Raw genomic sequence first — 21787 nt, 5'->3', positions numbered from 1 at the left:
ATACAATATTAAAAAACAAGCCTGTACCGCCATTAAGAAGAAAAAAAATACACTTTCTTCAAATAAACTTTTTTATCCGATGCCTAGATTTTCTGTCATTTTGGAACTACTAATTTTTTTTATTGCAATATTAGTTCCAAAATGAACAAAATCTAGGCATCAGATAAAAAAGTTAGAAAGTGTATTTTTTTGTTCTTCTTAATGGCGGTACAGGCTTGTTTTTTTAATATTGTATTTAATTACAGAGTAATTTCCACATATTAATATATTTTTCAAATTGGGCTCTGTACCGCCATTCTTTATTATATTACGAATACGTGTGCCTGTAATTTTGAATATTTTTTCGAGATATTTGGCACAAATATTCGTAATATAATAAAGAATGGCGGTACAGAGCCCAATTTGAAAAATATATGTGGAAATTACTCTGTAATTAAATACAATATTAAAAAAACGAGCCTGTACCGCCATTAAGAAGAACAAAAAAATACACTTTCTTCAAATAAACTTTTTTATCCGATGCCTAGATTTTGTGTCATTTTGGAACTACTAATGAAATAAAAAATTTTAGTAGTTCCAAAATGACACAAAATCTAGGCATCATACAAAAAAGTTTATTTGAAGAAAGTGTATTTTTTGTTCTTCTTAATGGCGGTACAGGCTCGTTTTTTTAATATTTTATTTAATTACAGAGTAATTTCCACATATTAATATATTTTTCAAATTGGGCTCTGTACCGCCATTCTTTATTATATTACGAATGAGTGTGCCAAATATCTTGAAAAAATATTCAAAATTACAGCCGCAATCTTGGAACGCGTTTTTGCTACCTGTTGATCGCTACTGTTTCCTCTTAAGAAGTTATCTCATGTTCTACTACTAAAATCTACTATATTTTCTACCAGATTCTAAAATCTACTAGACTTAAAATTTTCCCACTAAATCACAAGAAATTCTACTACATCTACTACTAACCCTGAATATGGTACAAAAACTTCTATTGGGACCGTGCAAGTTGCGCAAAGCGACACCTATTTCTACGCTCTGCACTTTTATTCGCATTTTTAATTGTATTGACCAATTACGTTAGTCCTGGTTGCTGGATAATTGTCAAGGCCATAGCCCAAAAAATAATAAGAAAAAATAAGATTCAGGTTATGTGATGAAAACGTAAACAATTGTAAGTAGTAAATAAAATTAGTTATTAAAATGCAGTACTGCAAGCAAAATACAATTAATTAAATTTACCTTTATATAATAATTGCATATTATATCAATATTGTGGAACAACATATAATTTTTCTCCTTCAATGACAGTAGATAGGAAATGTATGTCAATTTGACAATTTCAATTGACAATATGAATTATTTAAGAAAGTTGCAATATTTCTCCGCTATTCGCGCACAATCGTTTCACATATCCCTTCCAAGTATAGTACCCTCGGAGATCCGTGGAAAAAATTTACACCCAAAATAACAAAATTCAGTTTGGCAACACTGTGCGAATGTTGATACTAACATATCCTTTTTAAGATAAGCACAACGTTAATTTAGTCCAAACAAATTAATATATTTTTTTTGTCAACAAAAATGAGATTTTTCAACCAAATAATGTTTCAAATATGATGTGCAAAATAATTTTTAATTGGGTTCTGCTAATGGGCTTGCTTTTTTGTCATTAAAATAAAAAAAAAACTAAATTTTACCCATTAAATCAATGTTGTCCGGTTATCGTCTTAATTATTTTAACTGTACTAATATCCGTTGGGTAATTATGAATGATTAATAGGTCGTTAAAACATTTTATCTATAGCGGCTTCTGGAATATCTTAAAAATATCGAATTTCATTGATAAAATGCGCATATTCCACCGATCTTCGCTTCGACAATACTTGCACATCGCGAATTGTGCAGTGAAGGAGAATGGCTCTACTCTAGAGTTTCTAATCGCATCTGCTTTTGGTAGTAATTATTGGTAAAATTCCCACGGTTTATTAACTTCCTAATTAAATTTATTGTTGGAACATTTCATTTGCATTTAATTCAGAGAATACTGTGGTATTCAATTATTTGAAATTTTATCAATAATTATTGAACTACTGTTCAATGTTAAAGTTGAACTACTGCTAGCTTGAAATCAAGTTGGCGGAACATGCGATAACTTAAAAAAAAAGAGCAATCAATTTTTTCTTGATACATTAAATTTGCATTTAATTCAGAGAATACTCTGGTATTCAATTATAGATAATAATTTATTAATTTGATACCAAAAAATTGATAAATTATCTATAATTGAATACCAGTATTCTCTGAATTAAATGCAAATTTAATTTTAACTATTTATAATGGGAAATAAGCCACAATATTATTAAAAAATGATTTTTATTAACGTTTCGACGCCCAAATCGGGTGCCGTTGTCAAAATACTTTTTTAATAATATTGTGGCTTATTTCCCATTATAAATAGTTAAAATTGTAAAAATGCCACAAGAAAATAGCTTCAGAACATGCAAATTTAATGTTCCAAGAAAAAATTTATTGCTCTTTTTTTTAAGTTATCGCATGTTCCGCCAACTTGATTTCAAGCTAGCAGTAGTTCAACTTTAACACTGAACAGTAGTTCAATAGTTATTGATAAAATATCAAATAGTTGAATACCACAGTATTCTCTGAATTAAATGCAAATGAAATGTTCCAACAATAAATTTAATTAAGAAGTTAATAAACCGTGGGAATTTTACAAATATAATTACTACCAAAAGCAGATGCGATTAGAAACTCTAGCTAGAGCCATTCTCCTTCACTGCACAATAGAAGTTTTTGTGCCATATTCAGGGTTGCCAATTTAGTAGATTTTCTACTAGATCTAGTAGAATTTCTTGTGATTTAGTGGGAAAATTTTAAATCTAGTAGATTTTAGAATCTGGTAGAAAATATAGTAGATTTTAGTAGTAGAACATGTGATAACTTTTTAAAAAAAAGAGTAATAAATTTTTTCTTGGAACATTAAATTTGCATTTTATTTACACTTAATTATGGTATATGTTATGTTCGTGTAAAACTCCCTTAACCATGAATGTAGGTTGGTACTACTGTCATCTGAACGACAGCTGTCACATACTTAATACTGCGATAGAAAATGGAAACCATGTGCATAATTCTTTAAAATAAAGTATTTTACATCGAGTATTATTTCATTACAAATACTTGCGTCCTTTAAGTACAAAGGACTTGACATTTGGCGACGAGGATAATGGATACAAATATTACAGACACTACATCAACTACAACGTTCCAACTACAGCCGGTACAAACACGAGTTCCTCGACTACAACTGCGATAGTTGCACCTGCTACAGCTCCAGTAATGTCTACACAAGTTTCTACATTCCAGTTTTCCGTTGAACCTTTTAACCAGACAGCTACAAAATGGTCCAGGTGGGTAAAACGGCTGGAAGGAGCATACAAAGTTTTTAAAATTCCAGAGGAAATGAAATTGCCCTATTTACTACATTACATGGGGTCGGAAGCATACGATACACTGTGCGATAAACTAGCTCCAGAGGTCCCTGAAGACAAGTCATATGAGGATACAGTTAAGTTAATGGATAATTTTTACAACCCTGCACCACTTGAAATTGCTGAAATATTTAGGTTTCAATCAAAAAGACAAGCAGAAGGCGAAAGTATACAAGAATACCTACATTCTCTACAGAAACTTGCCATAAACTGCAACTTTTCCACATATTTAAAAAGTGCTATACGAAATCAGTTTGTTTTTGGTTTACAGTCAAAGAGGATTCAAGCCAGACTATTAGAAACAAAGGGATTGGACTTGGACCGAGCCGTAGAAATTGCAGCAAGCATGGAAACTTCAGAAAAGGATAGTAATCAATTTTCTCACAACAATAATTACAATCAGGCTAGTATAAATGTTTTAAATGCGAAAGCAAAAAGTTTTCATAAAAATACAAACACTAGTAAATTTAATGATAATAATACAGTAAATAATCATAGTAGCTCTCCTAATAATACTTTTACAATGTCAAATAACCGTAATATGGCTTGTTATAGATGCGGAGACACCTCGCATTTAGCCGATAAATGTAATAAAAAGCATTTAATCTGTAACTTTTGTAAAAACGTCGGACACATTCAAAAAGTTTGTTTAAAGGCACAACAAAATTCACACAGGCAAGTAAATTCAGTAAACTCTGCTCAAGAGGTCTTAGAAGTAAATGCTGGAAATTGCAAAGATAAATTTTTTATAAATTTAAAAGTGAATGGTAATATTTTAAATTTTGAAATTGATTCTGGCGCTGCTGTTACAATCATAAATAAAAATATATTTGAAAAATATTTTCCTGCATTACAATTACAAAAATCGGATGTTAAATTAACTACATACTGCAAAAATAATTTGAATGTTTTAGGTTTAGTTTCAGTGGAGGTTGAGCACCAGGAATTAAAGCACACTCTAAAGTTGTATGTGGTGGATGGTGATGGCTACTCACTGGTTGGTCGAGAGTGGATACATGCTCTGGAAATCAATTTACATCAGGTAAATACAATTCTACATGAAAATTTTGAAATTGCAACTTTGTTAGATAAATATAAACATTTATTTGAAAAGTCAGTTGGTGAAATAAAAGGGTTAGAGGCTGAAATTTATCTAAAACCTGGTACTAAAGCAAAATTTTGTAAGGCCCGTCCTGTAGCTTTTGCATTACGCCCTAAAGTTGAGGCAGAATTAGAGTCCTTAGTAAATCAGGGAGTCTTAAAGAAAGTAGCATTTTCGGACTGGGCAACTCCTATTGTTCCTGTAGTTAAACAAAATGGGGACATACGCATTTGTGGTGATTTTAAAATCACATTAAACCCTTGCATTGAAGTGGATGAATACCCTTTACCTACACCAGATGACCTACTTTCCCAATTAGCAGGTGGGGACAAATATACAAAAATAGATATTACGAAAGCTTACTTACACTTGCCAATAAAAGATGAAATGAAACATTTACTTACATTAAACACCCATAAAGGTTTATTTCAACCAAATCGATTAATGTTTGGAATTGCTAGTGCTCCTGCCAAATGGCAACGTTTAATGGAGCAAATGCTACAAGGAATAGATGGTATTTCAATATTTCAGGATGATATAAGAATTACAGCTCCAAATAATACCTTACATTTACAAAGACTTGAACAAGTTTTAAAGAAATTATCTGAACATAATTTACATATAAATTTGGATAAAAGCGAATTTTTCAAAGACGAGATTGACTACTGTGGATATAAGATGAGTAAAACGGGTGTGTCTACTAGTGCAGATAAGGTAACTGCAATTGCAAATGCTCCAATACCTACAAACAGAACTCAAGTTCGAAGTTTCTGTGGCCTAATTAATTATTACAGACGTTTTTTAAAAGATACTTCTACAATTTTACAACCATTAAATAATTTACTTAAAAAGAATGTCAATTTTAAATGGTCGAATACTTGTCAAACTGCGTTTGACAAAGCAAAAAAACTCATTTGTTCTAGAAATGTTTTATGTCACTATGACCCAAATTTACCATTAGTACTAGCAACTGATGCATCACCCTATGGGGTAGGTGCAGTACTTTCACATATCTTTTCAGATGGTACAGAGAGACCCTTACAGTTTGCTTCTCAAACTCTTACTACTACACAGCAAAGGTACTCACAAATAGACAAAGAAGCTTACAGCATAATTTTTGGAGTAAAAAAATTTTACAATTATTTATGTGCTAGGAAATTTACTTTGCTCACTGATCATAAACCGTTAGTTCAAATTTTTGCACCTGATAAAAGCCTACCAGTTTTAAGTGCAACAAGAATGCAACATTATGCAATTTTCTTACAAGGTTTGAATTATGACATTCGTTACAAAAATACAGATTCTCATCTCAATGCTGACGCACTTTCACGTCTACCTATAAAATCAGAACAAAATTTCACACATGATGAGCCAGATATTTTTGAAATAAATCAAATTGAAACTTTGCCTACAAATATTAGAGATCTAGCTTTTCATACAAAAAATGATCATACCTTAAAAAAATTACTTGTTGGGTTAAAAACAGGAAAACCTGTTGATAAACGATTTAGCTTCAATATAAATCAAGCTGAATTTTCATTACAATCTGATGTTATTATGAGAGGACAAAGAGTAGTTATACCTACTAAATTGAGAAATAAAATTTTGACAGAATTACATACTGCACATTTTGGAATAGTTAGAATGAAATCTTTAGCTCGTAGTTATTGCTGGTGGCCTCACATAGACCAGGATATTGAGTCACTTTGTAAAAATTGTTTAGAGTGCAATAAGCACAAGAACAACCCAATTAAAGATAATTCTCATATATGGGAGCCACCAAAATTTTGTTTTGAACGAGTGCATGCTGATTACGCTGGACCTTTCAATGGAGGTTATTATTTTATATTGGTAGATTCCTTCAGTAAATGGCCTGAAATTCATTTTACAAAAAATACTACTACAAAAACTACTATTGAAATTTGCCGAAAAATTTTTACAACTTTTGGTATTCCTAAAGTTTTTGTTACAGACAATGGTAGACAATTTGACTCTCATGAGTTTAGAACTTTTATGAAAGATAATGGAATTACACAAAAATTTACTGCACCCTACCATCCTGCAACTAATGGACAGGGAGAGAGATATGTCCAAATACTAAAAAAATGTTTAAGGGCTATGCGAAGTGAGGGAAATGACAGGGAGTTTGAATTATGTAAGCTACTTATGCAATACCGCAGAAGCCCACATACAGTTACAGGTAAAAGTCCCTCAGAACTTATGTTAGGAAGACAAATAAGGAATAGATTAGATTTACTTAAACCTTCATGTAGTGATAGAGTTACCTATACTGATATGAGTCTAAGAAACTTTGATATAGGAACTAGGGTTTCCGTGAGGGATTATTTTCATTCTAAATGGCAATTTGGCATTATTGTACTCAGATTAGGGTTATTGCATTATTTAATTCAGTTAGATGATGGTAGAACATGGAAACGTCATGTAGACCAAATACGGCAAATTGGGGAATATACTCCATCTCAAAATAATCCAACATGTTACATTCCGGATACCATTACTCACAATTTGATTCCGAGGGAGGCATCAATTCCAGAGCACAGTGTCTCACCACCACCTACCGAAGTGATTACTGATGAATCCGAAATTTCAAACAATATGGAAAGTTCGAATAGTGTACCTGGGGCTCAAACTGAAACTGAGGAACCCATTTTAAGGCGTTCCACTAGAGTAAGGAAACCTGTTACCAGACTGAATTTGTAAGTACTTTTACTTCTAGTTAACTTTTGTAATTCATGGTCAAGGGAGGAGGTGTTATGTTCGTGTAAAACTCCCTTAACCATGAATGTAGGTTGGTACTACTGTCATCTGAACGACAGCTGTCACATACTTAATACTGCGATAGAAAATGGAAACCATGTGCATAATTCTTTAAAATAAAGTATTTTACATCGAGTATTATTTCATTACAAATACTTGCGTCCTTTAAGTACAAAGGACTTGACAGTATAAGAATAACTGTGTTTTGCTGACTTTGTTCTGTTAACTTGATGGACGAGATTTTAAATGTCAGTTACATGCACGAAATCAATTTTTTAAATACAAGGGTTAGGGGGTGGAAATTGCAAACTTTTTTTGCATCTTTTTTGGGGTTGCAAAATTGACATTCTCAGCAAATTTGAGCTTGTTTGCATGATTTTTAGAGATTCAGTGACATTTTCGTTACTGATGACGGGACTAGTAAATAATGAAAGCCCTTTTTTCATAATAAAGGAAATGAACAGTTATAAACACTGCTAATATCTCACCTGGTAATTTATTAATATCCAAAGACAACTGCCGTTTCTCGTCGTAAGACATCGGTTTGGCGTTGTCTTCGTCCTCAGAATCGAACTGCATAGGTGGTGGTTGTGCTGCGTTCTTCTTCCTACCCGCACCAGCTTTGTTGTTGGCTTTGACCCTCTTGTTGGGAGCCGCGTTGGTAGCTGCAGCGGGTTTATTGCCGCGGAGTCCTTTAACAAACACACAATATTTAGAATATGGTGCAGTTGACTAAACTAGTAATTGTGGTTATGCAAAAAGCGAACCAGAAAACTACCAAACTTTTGTTAGCATGCTTTAATACACTAAAAGCTACATACTACGATCACCACAGCAATACCATACTAACCAACATTTGTAAATGATACAAGTATTTTGTAAGATCGGAAGCTTAAGTCAAACAACAAAGCTTGATCTAAAACAGAGGTCATACTTCTTTCCTTTTGCTCAATAAAGGTTAACTAGTGTCTATAAAAATATTCATTGACTCATTTCTTATCATATAATTTTTTACATCTAAAGGGGTTACATGTCTTGCGGGTAAAAAAAGTGACATTTTAAAAAAATTATATCTCGAAAACTAACAATTATTTTTATTTATAATTGGAACATGTAAAAGTATAGTACTTAAGGTACTCTCAAAACAATTTACAGCCAAAAATATTCATTTTCGTAGAGTTGACTGCAATTTTTCGACAACAGTCCTTTTTTGCTGTGGGCAGCATAACTAAGTCCAGTCTCATCTGAAATCAAAAAGTTGCTTGTAGTTTATACCTCTGGCTAGTGAATGAACGAAGGAATTTTTATTAGGTGAAGTTGTTTTTGTTTTATAAAAAAAAACTACTTCAAAATGGTCATTTTTGAAAAAATGAGAAAAATTGGGGTCAAAAATGTGTTTAATCTTCAAATTTCATTTTTTTTAATTCCTTCGTTCATTCACTAGCCAGAGGTATAAACTACAAGAAACTTTTTGATTTTTTGATTTCAGATGAGACTGGACTTAGTTATGATGCCCACCGCAAAAAAAGGGCTGTTGTCAAAAAATTGCAATCAACTCTACAAAAATGAATATTTTTGCCTGAAAATTTTTTTGAGAATACCTTAAGTACTATTCTTTTACATGTACCAATTATAAATAAAAATAATTTTTAGTTTCCGAGATATAAGACTATATAGGACTAGCTCTCAATTGTTAAATGAGAGCAAGTAATTTTATTTTTTTGTTGTTTATTATGTATTTACCAATTTTGTACCTACTAGCACTAGTTCTTATTTTGAATTGTTTTTATAATTTGTGTGACATTTTAATTGTATCATGTACTAATGGACTTCCGTCCGTCAATAAATTAATAAATAAATAATTATTTTTTAAAGTCACGTTTTTTTACCCGCAAGACCTATGTAACCCCTTAATTTAAAATTTAGACTTGTTTGTATGACTCAGAAGGGTAATAAAAAACTGAATAACAGCTTTGTTGTTACTATCAATTTACAGGATGGATCAACTGGTGGTAAACTAATCACAATCACAAGTATCATTCAGTGTCTAACAGTTTTACTAAGATTGTAAGAGATAAGTAAAGTCAATTAATAAATAAGATTAATTAATAAATTTTCATTAACAATAGAATAAATGGGTTACTAGATTTTAAAATCAGAAACGAGTACTTACAAGCAAAGGATGATTAATAGATGCGACTTTCAGTTTGATAGGTAAAAAACCAAGACCAAAGACATAGGAAAGAAAATCTCTCATACAGTTGCAACACAAAAAATTTAATTATCAGAGATAAAGGAAAAGTATTAGACACAATATAATACACGACAGTGTATCAAACATTAACAATTGGAGAAAAATTATTATGTGTTAGGAAAAATTGTATAGAGCAAACGCTGTCTGTGATGATGCGGATACTGAATATGAACTATGAATTTCATAAAAATCTTTAAAATACTCTTTTAAAATTCATGGTAGAATACACTCTGGGCCAAAATTAACCGGCCACCTTAAAAATGGGTCATTTTTGATGTCTTATATCCCCTAAACCTGTTGTCCGATTCAAGTGATTTTTTTAAGAGGAAACAGTAGCGATCAACAGGTAGCAACAAACGCGTTCCAAGATTGCGGCTCTAATTTTGAATATTTTGTCGAGATATTTGGCACACATATTCGTAATATAATAAAGAATGGCGGTACAGAGCCCAATTTCAGAAATATGTTAGTATGTGGAAATTACTCTACAACTAAATAAAATATTGAAAAAAGGAGTCTGTACCGCCATTAAGAAAGACAAAAAAATACACTTTCTTCAAATAAACTTTTTTATCCCATGCCTAGATTTTGTGTAATCTTGGAACTACTAAAAATCGATTTTTTTATAACAAGAAATCGAACGTCACTGACTTGGCAACATTTCGTGCCTATGTGTATAAAAATTATTGTTTTTGATAGTATAAACGTCACTGTCAGTGTCGAATTACCGACGCACTGATGCCTCACTTTTGAAAGTTCGCAGAACTTTCGCAATATTGGACCGCGTTTGTTGCCACTTGTTGATCGCTACTGTATCACCTTAATGTGTTTATAGCCTTATTCCTTGACAATATCGTTATAATAACATTGTTGTTGCTAAACAGGTAAATTTTCATTGTATACCGGGTGTACGACTCAAACTGTGTTTTTTTCTTAAAGTTTGCATCACCCTGTGGAATATTCTAGCATTTGTAGAATAGTGAAATTAAAACCTAACTATAGCTTCATGCTTTCTCAAAATTTTGTTGTCTAATTGATTCGCTTATGCTGGATAATAAAAAAGTTAGGTGCTTTAACAACTAGACATGTTCTTTATCAATACAGCGTGTTCTTAAAAATTTTTGGCAAAGTTTAAGGGGTAATTCTGCATGAAAAAATGACAGTTTGCTTTATAAAGTTATATCCGCAAATGCTTCGTTTCCGAGATAGGGGTGTTGAAATTTTTCTGTCAAATTGACGATTTATTTATTACTTTAAAACCGGTTGAGACATGCACATGCAATTTGGTGGATTTTATTACGTAGTTATTGCACATTTTTTGGCATACAATTAAGCATTTAATATTCACCATTGGCGCGCATAGGGGTAATAGGATGGTTCATATTACCCGTATGCGCGCCAATGGTGAATATTAAATTCTTAATTGTATGTCAAAAAATATGCAATAACTATGTCATAAAACCCACCAAAGTGCATTTGCATATCTCAACCGGTTTTTAAGCAATAAATAAATCGTCAGTTTGTCAGAAAAATTTCAACACCCCCTATCTCGGAAACGAACCATTTGCAGACATAAGTTTATAAAGCAAATTGTCATTATTGTTCCATGCAGAATTATCCCTTAAACTTTGCCAAAATTTTTTAAAAACACCCTGTATTGATAAAAAACATGTCTAGTTGTTAAAGCACCTAACTTTCTTATTATCCAACATAAGCGAATCAATCAAACAACAAAATGTTGAGAAAGCATGAGGCTATAGTTAGGTTTTAATTTCAGTATTCTACAAATGCTAGAATATTCCACACGGTGATGCAAACTTTAAGAAAAAAACACATTTTGATTCGTACACCCGGTATACAATGACAATTTACCTGTTTAGCAACACTGTTTTTATAACGATATTGTTAAAGAATAAGGCTACAACATATTAAAAAAATCACTTAAATCGTACAACAGGTTTAGGAGATATAAGACATCAAAAATTACCCATTTTTAAGGTGGCCGGTTAATTTTGGCTCAGAGTGTATATAAAAAATTGAAACATAAAGAGCAAATAAAAGGGCATTACTAATAAGGTGTTCATTAAAAATCATGTAGCTACTGATTTCATGGTCTACCTACGATTTGCACCATCATACCGTCAAGTCTATAGTGGAGATTTTAACAAATATCAGTACACAGCTTGTATGATTGATCTACTCTAAGGCACATTTGCGGCCATGAGAACCAGAGTGGCCTAACTGATAAGAACTTTCCATAATCAAGACAATGACCAGAGGCTAACAGTGTTTGATTGTTTTAGTAATTGTACGTTGATTGAGATGATTCTTGGTCAACATACAATTACTAAAACAATCAAGACATTGTTAGCCTGGGATCATTTTCCTTGATTACGTAAAGTAAAGTTCTCATGGCCTCAATTTGTTCTGCATAATCTTTGTATTGAGTTCGTGAGGGGATAGTAATTGAAGGTATCCAAGAAGAGAGGTCCAAGAATAAAGTTAAAATAAGACAATCGTATCAGATTTTCATCTTGGGAAAAGACGTAATTTAGAAACAAAAATAAAAGCATGGATTGCAGAGATATCACAATATATTTATAACAGTATCTACTATGTATAAAGGTAAGGTGTAGGTATGTATAAAGGTTATTATGTATAAACGAAAATAGTAATCAGTAATTGGTGACCTACACTGGCGGAACACACAGGCAGTAGACCTTTATTTGAGAACTGTGATGATAACAATAATTAGCCTACAAGCGTTACATAGATTCCTGCTTTAATTTTGGGTTATAGAAATGTATTCAAGTAGTCTTCAGGAACAGCCTTTTAACTGGGAATTACACTTTATTTTTACTTTTTACTATAAAATTATCCAATACCAAAGGTGTTGTTACAGTTTTAAAGAATCAATCCAGCTATGTTGAACAAAAACTTCTATATAGGGATGGTGTATTAGTTGAAAGTCCGATACATCAGGGACAGTAATGCATATCGAGCAGGCATCTCCAGAAAAACTGCACTATATCACCTCATACAAGGGGTATGTTCTGGAAGTGGATTTCTAGATATAGAGGAAAGTGTTCTATTATCTAAAAGGAATAGACGGAGTAAGCTGCAGATGGATAGACTGCATGCTGAGGAGCCATGACACAAGCAACATTGCTGAGGGATACAATATCAGCATGAGTAGCCAGAGACTGTCCGAAGGAGGGTGTTTTATCTCCTCTCTTGTGAGATATGGTCATGGATGGGCTGATAGCTATACTCAGCAATGATATTATGCATCATGTCCTGGGTTATGTGGATGACCTGCATCTTAACCCACAGCAAATTTAATGGCATAGTCACAGATATAATACAACAGACTCTGCATAGTTGCATAATGGACTTCAAATGTAGGACTCAACATAAGCCTAAACATTTACCAAAATGAAGAATGTAGTGGGACTGGATCCTCTAAACCTAAGTGGTACACCTCTAAATCTAGTGAATGAACTAAAGCCACTTGAGGTAATACTACTCGCGACTTAGAATGAGCAGATGGAACAAATTACCAAGAGAGTAACTACATATATTATGTAAATGCTAGCCATTAGCCAGATGCACTCAAAAAAATGTGGATTTTATATTTTTGGGAAAAAACCAGACATTTTATATTTTTACATACGTATCAGTGGTGTGGTGGCTAGAGGTAAAGCAAAAAAAGTGCTATCCTTAAACTAATCAAGTTGCAAAGACTCGCTAGGGAACCACAGCTGGGGGGCTATGAAGGGCACACAAACAGCAGCTATGGAGGTCCTAGCGGATCTCCCTCCTTTACATATAATTATAAGAGGGGAAGCAAGATGGAATATTATAGACTACGAGAAAACCGGAGAAACATATGGGACTTTTTCATGGAGACTTTAGCAGCTGCAGACTCTGTAGCAGATAACCTGAAACAGTCAAGCATATCTTGCACGAGGCAAACACTTTTTAGAGACAATGAAGTGACTCCAAATATACCCCACTGGGATGGGTATAATGAAGGAATCTAAGATGTACAATAATCCAACTGGCTGCAGTAAAACTGGTTTAAAACAGATGGCTTCCAGGAAAACAAATCATCTACAGTAAGTATATTCTTTACCACACACTATTTAGGTTGCAAGTTCACTGATAACAGATGAAGGATTAAAAACACTAGATATTCAGTGATGTCAGATATGTCATTGAAGAAGAGAAGAAATCTTCTTGAGAATCTAATAAGATGCTAAATCTTTTATTTCATGTTTAGTAAAAACTAGAAAATTATTACAAACTTTTATTGTGCTTTTATTTGTTTCTTTCATCTTCATCAATTACCTGCTACTACCTATATATAAAGTGAGCACGTAAAGGTTGGAATAAATTCATTTTCTCGAGAATGAACGATTTTGGAAAAAAATCCCGGAACAGATCAATTTTTATTGTTAAATGACTGTTTGGCATATATATCATACTAGTGACGTCACCCATCTGGGCGTGATGACGTCATCGATGATTTTCAAATGAAAATAGGGGTCATGTGATAGCTCATTTGAAAGGTAATTTATTCCTCTATTCAATAATATAAACATTTACATAGTTATTTATATAGGGCGCCAAAAAAAATTTTTAATTAAATTTATTGACATAAAAAGAAGAATGCATGTAATTTATTTAGTCCAAAATACATTTTACTGCTCTCAGAAAACAGAAAAAAATGTTTATTTAAAAAATAATCATTGCTTTTCACTTAAATTAAATGTTCAAACTGTCAAGAGGAAGATGGGTGGACGATTTAATATTGAATTTAAGCAAAAAACAATACGTATTTGTCAAATAATCATTATTTCCTGTTTTCTGATAGCACTAAAATGTATTTTGAGTTAAATAAATTACACACATTCTTCTTTTTATGTCAATAAATTTAATTAATTTTTTTTTGCACATCTTGTATAAATAATCATGTTAATATTTATATTAGTGAATAGAGAATTAAATTACCTTTCAAATGAGCTATCACACGACCCCTAATCCCATTTAAAAAAATCATCAATGACTTCATCAATCCCAGATATACGTATTTGTCAAATAATCATTATTTCCTGTTTTCTGATAGCAGTAAAATGTATTTTGAGTTAAATAAATTACACACATTCTTCTTTTTATGTCAATAAATTTAATTAATTTTTTTTGCACATCTTGTATAAATAATTATGTTAATATTTATATTAGTGAATAGAGAATTAAATTACCTTTCAAATGAGCTATCACACGACCCCTAATCCCATTTAAAAAAATCATCAATGGCTTCATCAATCCCAGATGGGTGACGTCACTAGTATGATACATATGCCAAAAAGTCGCAATTTAAAAATAAAAATTGACCTGTTTCGGGATTTTTTTCCAGAATCGTCCATTCTCGAGAAAATGAATTTATTCCAACCTTTACGTGCTCATGTATACATCCATACTGTACACGATGCAAATAGTTATGTAAATACTATATTTTTTGTACTACATATTCTAAGAAGAAAAGAATTTCATTTAAGGATAATAAGGCATGCATTGATAGCAACAACTAAGCGTTAAATGTGAAAGCAACCAAGTGCATATACATATGTCACAGTATAATCAACAAACAGTAGTACAAAACCTTCAACTTCAAATCATCCAGATAGTTACAAGACTTGAACTGAATTGTCCTTTTTAATGATTCATTTCAGAATCCATCTATATTTTCAATTTGTTTACTTTATTCTGAACTGACACTATCATCAAAATAAAATAGTAAATGTTATCCATTTAACGAATTGGTTTGGAAACAAGCCACCTTTTAAATAATCGTCAAGAAAGCAAATATAAAATAACTGCTGCACATGCACGATAGAGTATGCGTGATTTTATGAAAGATAGATACACTACTGTTCGTAATATATACTGTAAAATATCAAAAAACCAAGTACCAGTTAACTATAAGTCGATAGTGCTGAATTACAACATTCCCAATGTCAAATATACTGATATTTGCAAATAGATAAAGGATAAGTATCTCACCTTTACTTTTAGGTGTTTTAGCCTGCGCGGAAGCGTTGGCGCCAGCGTTAGCCGTCATGTTGTGATGCATGTTCAGGGATTTGCCTGCCGGCGGATGGTGAGCGCCTGTTCCAGTTTGCGGATGGTGCGACTCGGCCATCTTTAGATCGGCCCCCGACACAACACTGGCGATGCTGTCGTCAACGCTGTCCGCCGCTATTGAGTTGTTGTTGTTTGACTTGTTTAGAGCCCCGTGACCACCGGCACCCGGCTTACCCAAGCCCGCGCTGCTGCTGTTCGGTAGAGTTGATAGTGAGGCGTTCGCCAGAGACCCACCTGATGTCGGTTTCTTTTTCACTTTGTCCTTTTTCTTTTCTTTTTTCTTTTTCGAGCTCTCGTCTACCAATTTACGCATTTTTTCTTGCATTGCCGTCAACTGAAACAAATACCATCATTTTACAAATAATACCAACATGTAAGTCAATGTTATACATCAATCACTATGTACAAAAACTTCTAACCAGTGAATGTAACAAGAGGTGAACATGAGCGATGGAGTGTGATTCACGACTGGGCGCTCCCCGCCCCCTGCATTAGCTGCGGCTGTTTACGTTATGGAAATAATCTAAGTAATCTCACAACTGAGCGCTATCGCAGCATTACATGTATTTGAGGTATGAGCCTTCGACAGCTTTCATGTCATGCTTTATTGTCGTATTTTTTTTCCTGGAAGTCGTCTGTTATGAACTGGTCGTACTGCAGCCACTTGGCTTATTGTACATCTTCCTTTCCTTTATGAAACCCATTTCAGAATTCTGGAACCCTGTACTAGCTTATACAGGTCTAGTGGGTGGGTGCCATATATATTTTGAGTCACTTCATCTTATGTCTCCAAAAAGTTATTGCTGCCTTGATCCAATGCCTCTCAGTCATGCAAGATATGGTTGACTGTTTCAGGTTCTCTGTTACAGATTGTAGTGTTGTTAGAATGGAATCAAAAAAACTATTGTGGGGCAAAAGTATTCACGCTAGAAGTCAACTTTAATGCTTATCTAGGAAATAAAAATTCCTAACAATAACAAATATTGAATACTGCGAGGAATTTATTGAGGGTGGTGTACTGGAGTTTCAGCAGACATGAACTAATACACCAGGGAAATAAGGCAAAAATATACCATGTTCGGGACACTTGAGCAGCCAGGTTGCAAATGGGTTTTTTGGGTACTATATACCTAATACGAACATCGAGGTGTTGAGAAGAATGGGAAAAGATAAAGAGGTTTTAAATACAGTTAAAGTCAGAAAACTACAATATCTGGGACATGTTATGAGGGGCGAGCGTTATAACTTGTTACAATTAATAATGCAAGGAAGCATACAGGGTAGAAGGAGTCGCGGAAGAAGACGCATCTCCTGGTTAAACAATTTGAGAGCTTGGTTTAATTGCACTTCTGCTGATCTCTTTAGAGCAGCGGTATCGAAAGTGCGAATTGCCGTGATGGTTGCCAACCTTCTTAGAGGAGATGGTACATGAAGAAGAAGATACCTAATACATTATAAATACAAAAATGCTTGTCACAGTTTGGACGTAGAAATTTAGTTTAAATCACTACAGTTAAAAATAGGGTAATTAAATATCTTATTTATAATATTTTTCTTTTAGTAGATGAGCGATGGTTTAAAATATCGTTTTTTGAATTTTGGTCCGATTATTTGTTGCTTCGGATATTGCAAAATAAAACTAAAATTTCGAAAATAAAAAATTTGCTATAACTTTTGCTTCTTATTTTGCACTTTCGGAAACAAAAAAAGATCGGACCAAAATTCAAAAAGTGCCATTTTAAACCTTGGCGCATCTACAAAAAGAAGAATATTATAAATAAGATATTTAATTACCCTATTTTTACATGTAGCGATTTAAACGAAAAAATTGCCATTTTTGATCCTTATTTGTTAATAACAAAGTTTCTCGTCCGAACTGTGACGAGCATTTTTGTATTTATAATGTATTAGGTATATAGTACCCAAAAAAATCCATTTGCAACCTGGCTGCTCAAGTGTCCCGACAAAAACCTTATTTCTCTGGACTATAAAGAGTACCACCTACAGTACCTGTTTGCTTTGGGTATTGGAATTTTAGTGATCACTTATGAAATTTTTTGGAATAGACTTAGTGTCAACCCTTTAGAACTACACTATAAAAATATTTTATTTAAAAATCCAAATCACACTCTACACAACTGGTTTTGCACAAAGCAATTGATGATAATAAAATCACAATCAAATACGATAATAATTGATAACCTTACCTCTTTTTCTAGCAGCTTCAGTTGTTTGTTTCGCCTTTCTTCCTCCGAATCTTCCGTGTCGCTAGAAGAATCCGAACTGGAACCGGATGTACTCGTTTCTGATTTGGCAGGTATATTATTAACGGCAGGGGCTCCTACCCTATTGACAGGTTCATCGGGAATCTTTGCATATCTGGAACAAAAAAGTGCCGTTGAGAATTTCGAGAAATTATTTTAAATGAATTAAGATGAATAGGTATTGCTTGTGATCAGTAAGGCATAATAGTTAATATAAGTACATCAAAGTTATCAGATTAAGGTGTCATCATGTAAAAAAATAATATCAGAACAATTACGATTCTGATGAAAGAAACAAAGGGCCAGATACATTTTAATGCAAAGATCTAAAGAGAGCAAAAAGCAATTTTTGCTCTTTTGCAAAATATTTCATAGCAATTGTCTTGTTTTTTTTTTATCAACAGTCTTATTTTTGTGGCGACCACTCAGTATGTTAAGGGGGGGTATGGTTTGAAATCAACATTTCAAGAATATTTTTGTGAGTTTTTTTGAAACTATGGTAGAATTATTTTATGTTTAAATTAAATATATTAAGAAGTATATTCAAGAAAATTCAAAGAATACTCAAGAAAAAATTAAAGGCAAAATATTGACAAATAAGCTAACAGTGGCGGCAAAAAATGTTTACAACACTTAAAAAAATGGATTTGTGAACATCAGAACTCCTCATTGGATCATGTAAAATAAAAAATTCAAGTAAATTTTATCAGCTTATGAATTTCTCGAGGTCATGCTGTCAAGTTTTTTTTTTTATTTTTAACGATTTTTGAGTTATCAAGAAAGCGAAATTTTTTGAATAGAAAACGGTGAAATTCAACATACACTCACCGGCACAAAATTCCGCCACCCAAAATTTTTGATCAAGTTTGACAATTTAAAACTTCATTATTTGCGCTCCAATTTTCAAGATTCTTGCACCAGTTTGTAGGTACATGTATTGATATCGTTTGGTATTATTCCGGTAACACAAAAATTTTGCTTGTATGACATTATACAGGGGTGAATGGAAGCGTTGTTTTTTCTCCTAACTTTAAAAAATTCTGTGAAAAAATTGGAGGGCTGATTTTGTTTCATAGTCCTGTCGTATTATCCCGGAAGCATCACTAAAATTTTTGTTTTTGGAATTATCCGAATATCTCTTTTCTCATACATAAGAGCTGTTTGTACCATTTTTTGTAAATAAAAACACTGATGGACTCTTAAAACAGAGGTTGGATTGATAAGATTAGAATGGCCAGCATGCAGCCCAGATCTCAATGCTATTGAGAATTTATGGGATGACTTAAAAAAGCTATTCGCCGTCATCCTAGGCCTCCATAAAATTTGGTGCAGTTATGGCCTTGGTAGAGGAATATCAGGCTATTCCCCAGGCAAGTATAAACACATCTTTATTCGATGCCAAACATATTGCGAGCAGTCGTTGCTGCAAGAGATGGACATACCAGCTATTGAATTGTTTTGTTTTGTTGTTAATTTTGTTTTGTTAATTTTAATGCGTTTGATATTTTTAATTAAAAAAACCTTCAAAGCAGTGTTTTTATTTACAGCTCTTACAAGAAAAGAGATATTCGAATAATTCAAAAACCTTTGAATTTTAATAAAAAATATACACCTTTCCAATTTTTCCACAGAGTTTTTTAAAGTTAGGAGAAAATACACCACTTCCATTCACCCCCGTATAATACCATCTGAGCAAAAATGTTTTGTTACCGGAATAATAACGAACAACATCAATAGTATGGTATAACTAGATGCAAACCCAAACATCCAAAGTGAAAGTTATCCTTCAACACCAAATTGTTCTATTGGGACCGTGCAAGTTCGGCAAAGCGACCCCTATTTCTACGCTCTATACTAAAATTCGCACTTTTAATTATATTGGCCAATTATATTAGTCCTGGTTACTGGATAATTGTCAAGGCCATAGTCCAAAAAAATAATAAGAAGAAAAAATAAGCTTCAGGTTATGTTATGAAAACGTCAACAATTGTATGTAGTAAATAAAATTAGTTATTAAAATGCAGTACTGCAAGCAAAATAAAATTAATTAAATTTACCTTTATATAATAATTGCATATCATATCAATATTGTGGAGCAATATATAATTTTTCTGCTTCATTGACAGAAGGTATGAAATATACGTCAATTTGACAATTTCAATTGACGATATGAATTATTTAAGATAGTTGCAATATTTCTCCGCGACTCGCGCAGGGTCGTTTCTCGTTTCCCCTTCCAAGTACTTGCACACCGCGAATATGGTCCACATAATGTTCAGAAAAAAGTCACACTATTTTGAGCGTCAGGTTTGGGGGGGAGAAATCTGCAAATTCGTAGTTTTTAAGTTTTTCGTCAATATTTCTAAAACTATGCGGTTTAGCATGAACAACCTTCTATACAAAAATGTTCTACATTAAATTTAAAACAAAAAAGGTCCTATGCATAATCCTTCTAAAATGAACGGTTCCAAAGTTAAGAAGTAGTATAGTATAATTGGTCCAAAAAAGGCCTAACCCAGACATTAAAAGTAAAAGTTTTCCTCTAACACCAAATTGTTCTATATGGTCCAGATATTGTTCAGTAAAAAGTTACACCATTTTGTTTTGAGCGTCGGGTTTGGGGGGGGGGGAGATGGGGGAGAAATTAGTAAATTAGTAGTTTTTTTTTTATGTTTTTCGTCAATATTTCTAAAAATATGCTTTAGTGTAAACAATGTTCTATACAAAAATGTTCTACATCAAATTTAAAACACAAAAGGTTATATACATAATTATCATAAAATCAACGATTCCAGAGTTACGGAGGGTGACAAGTGGAGGTTTTCGATACTTTGTATATTTTTTGGGCAATCTATAATATTTTTACTGATTGAAACAATTTTTCTTTAACAGGATTTGCTATTTCAGTGGCCGATGGTATGTTAGTGATAAGCCCTTAAGAAACGTCAACCTCACCACCCAAAATCATCATCAATTGCCCAAAAAATATAAAAAGTATTGAAAACCTCCACTTTTCACCCCCAGTAACTCTGGAACCGTTGATTTTATAACAATTATGTATAGAATCTTTTTTGCTTTAAATTTTATGTAGAACGTTTTTGTACAGAACATTGTTTACGCTTAAACATAGTTTTAGAAATATTGGCGAAAAACGTAAAGAAACTACTAATTTACTGACTTCTACCACATCTCCCCCCCCCCCCCAAACCGGACGCTCAAAATGGTGTAACTTTTACTGAACAATATGTGGACCATATAGTGTTGGAGGAAAACTTTTACTTTGGATGTCTGGGTTAGGCCTTTTTTTTGACCAATTATACTATACTATCTCCGTTCATTTTACGAATGCCACAAGAAAGAAACGTCCTAAGAGTTTTATCAGCAGGAGAACAAGGGAAGAAAAGAAGAGGGAGACCACGAAGGAAGTGGTTTGATGCCGTCCGGACTGACCTAGAAGAAATGGGTACAAGAGACTGGAGAGGACAAGTACAGGACCGCAAAAAGTGGAAGAAATTAGTCAAGACTATCGAAGCCAAGGGCCTCTAAGGCCTGTAGGGCTGTTATATATATATATCTCCGTTCATTTTAGAAGGATTATGTATGTATAGGGCCTTTTTTTATTTCAAATTTAATGTAGAATATTTTTATATAGAAGGTTGTTCATGCCTAAACCTCATAGAAATATTGACGGAAAACTTAAAAAAACTACGAATTTACCGACTTC

The 21787-nt window shown here is 32.9% G+C and overlaps 1 protein-coding gene across 8 annotated transcripts in view; it reads right to left on the bottom strand.

Moving 5' to 3' along the window:
- Positions 1-21787, bottom strand: part of LOC114341830 (bromodomain-containing protein 3) — a 152588-nt gene that overhangs the window by 58978 nt on the left and 71823 nt on the right. For 6 of the 8 annotated variants that reach the window (XM_050652246.1, XM_050652247.1, XM_028292734.2 and 3 more), the window contains 3 exons: positions 18007-18178; positions 15719-16133; positions 7887-8090 (listed from right to left, as the gene is read on the bottom strand). In XM_050652246.1, coding sequence (XP_050508203.1) covers positions 7887-8090; positions 15719-16133; positions 18007-18178 — 791 coding nt within the window. The remainder of the gene's footprint in view (positions 1-7886; positions 8091-15718; positions 16134-18006; positions 18179-21787) is intronic. The other 2 variants (XM_028292863.2, XM_028292918.2) reach the window with 2 other exon arrangements.

The sequence above is a fragment of the Diabrotica virgifera genome, chromosome 5, assembly GCF_917563875.1.
Source record: "Diabrotica virgifera virgifera chromosome 5, PGI_DIABVI_V3a".
Taxonomy (NCBI): Eukaryota; Metazoa; Arthropoda; class Insecta; order Coleoptera; family Chrysomelidae; genus Diabrotica; species Diabrotica virgifera.
This window is presented reverse-complemented; position numbering and strand designations above follow the sequence as displayed.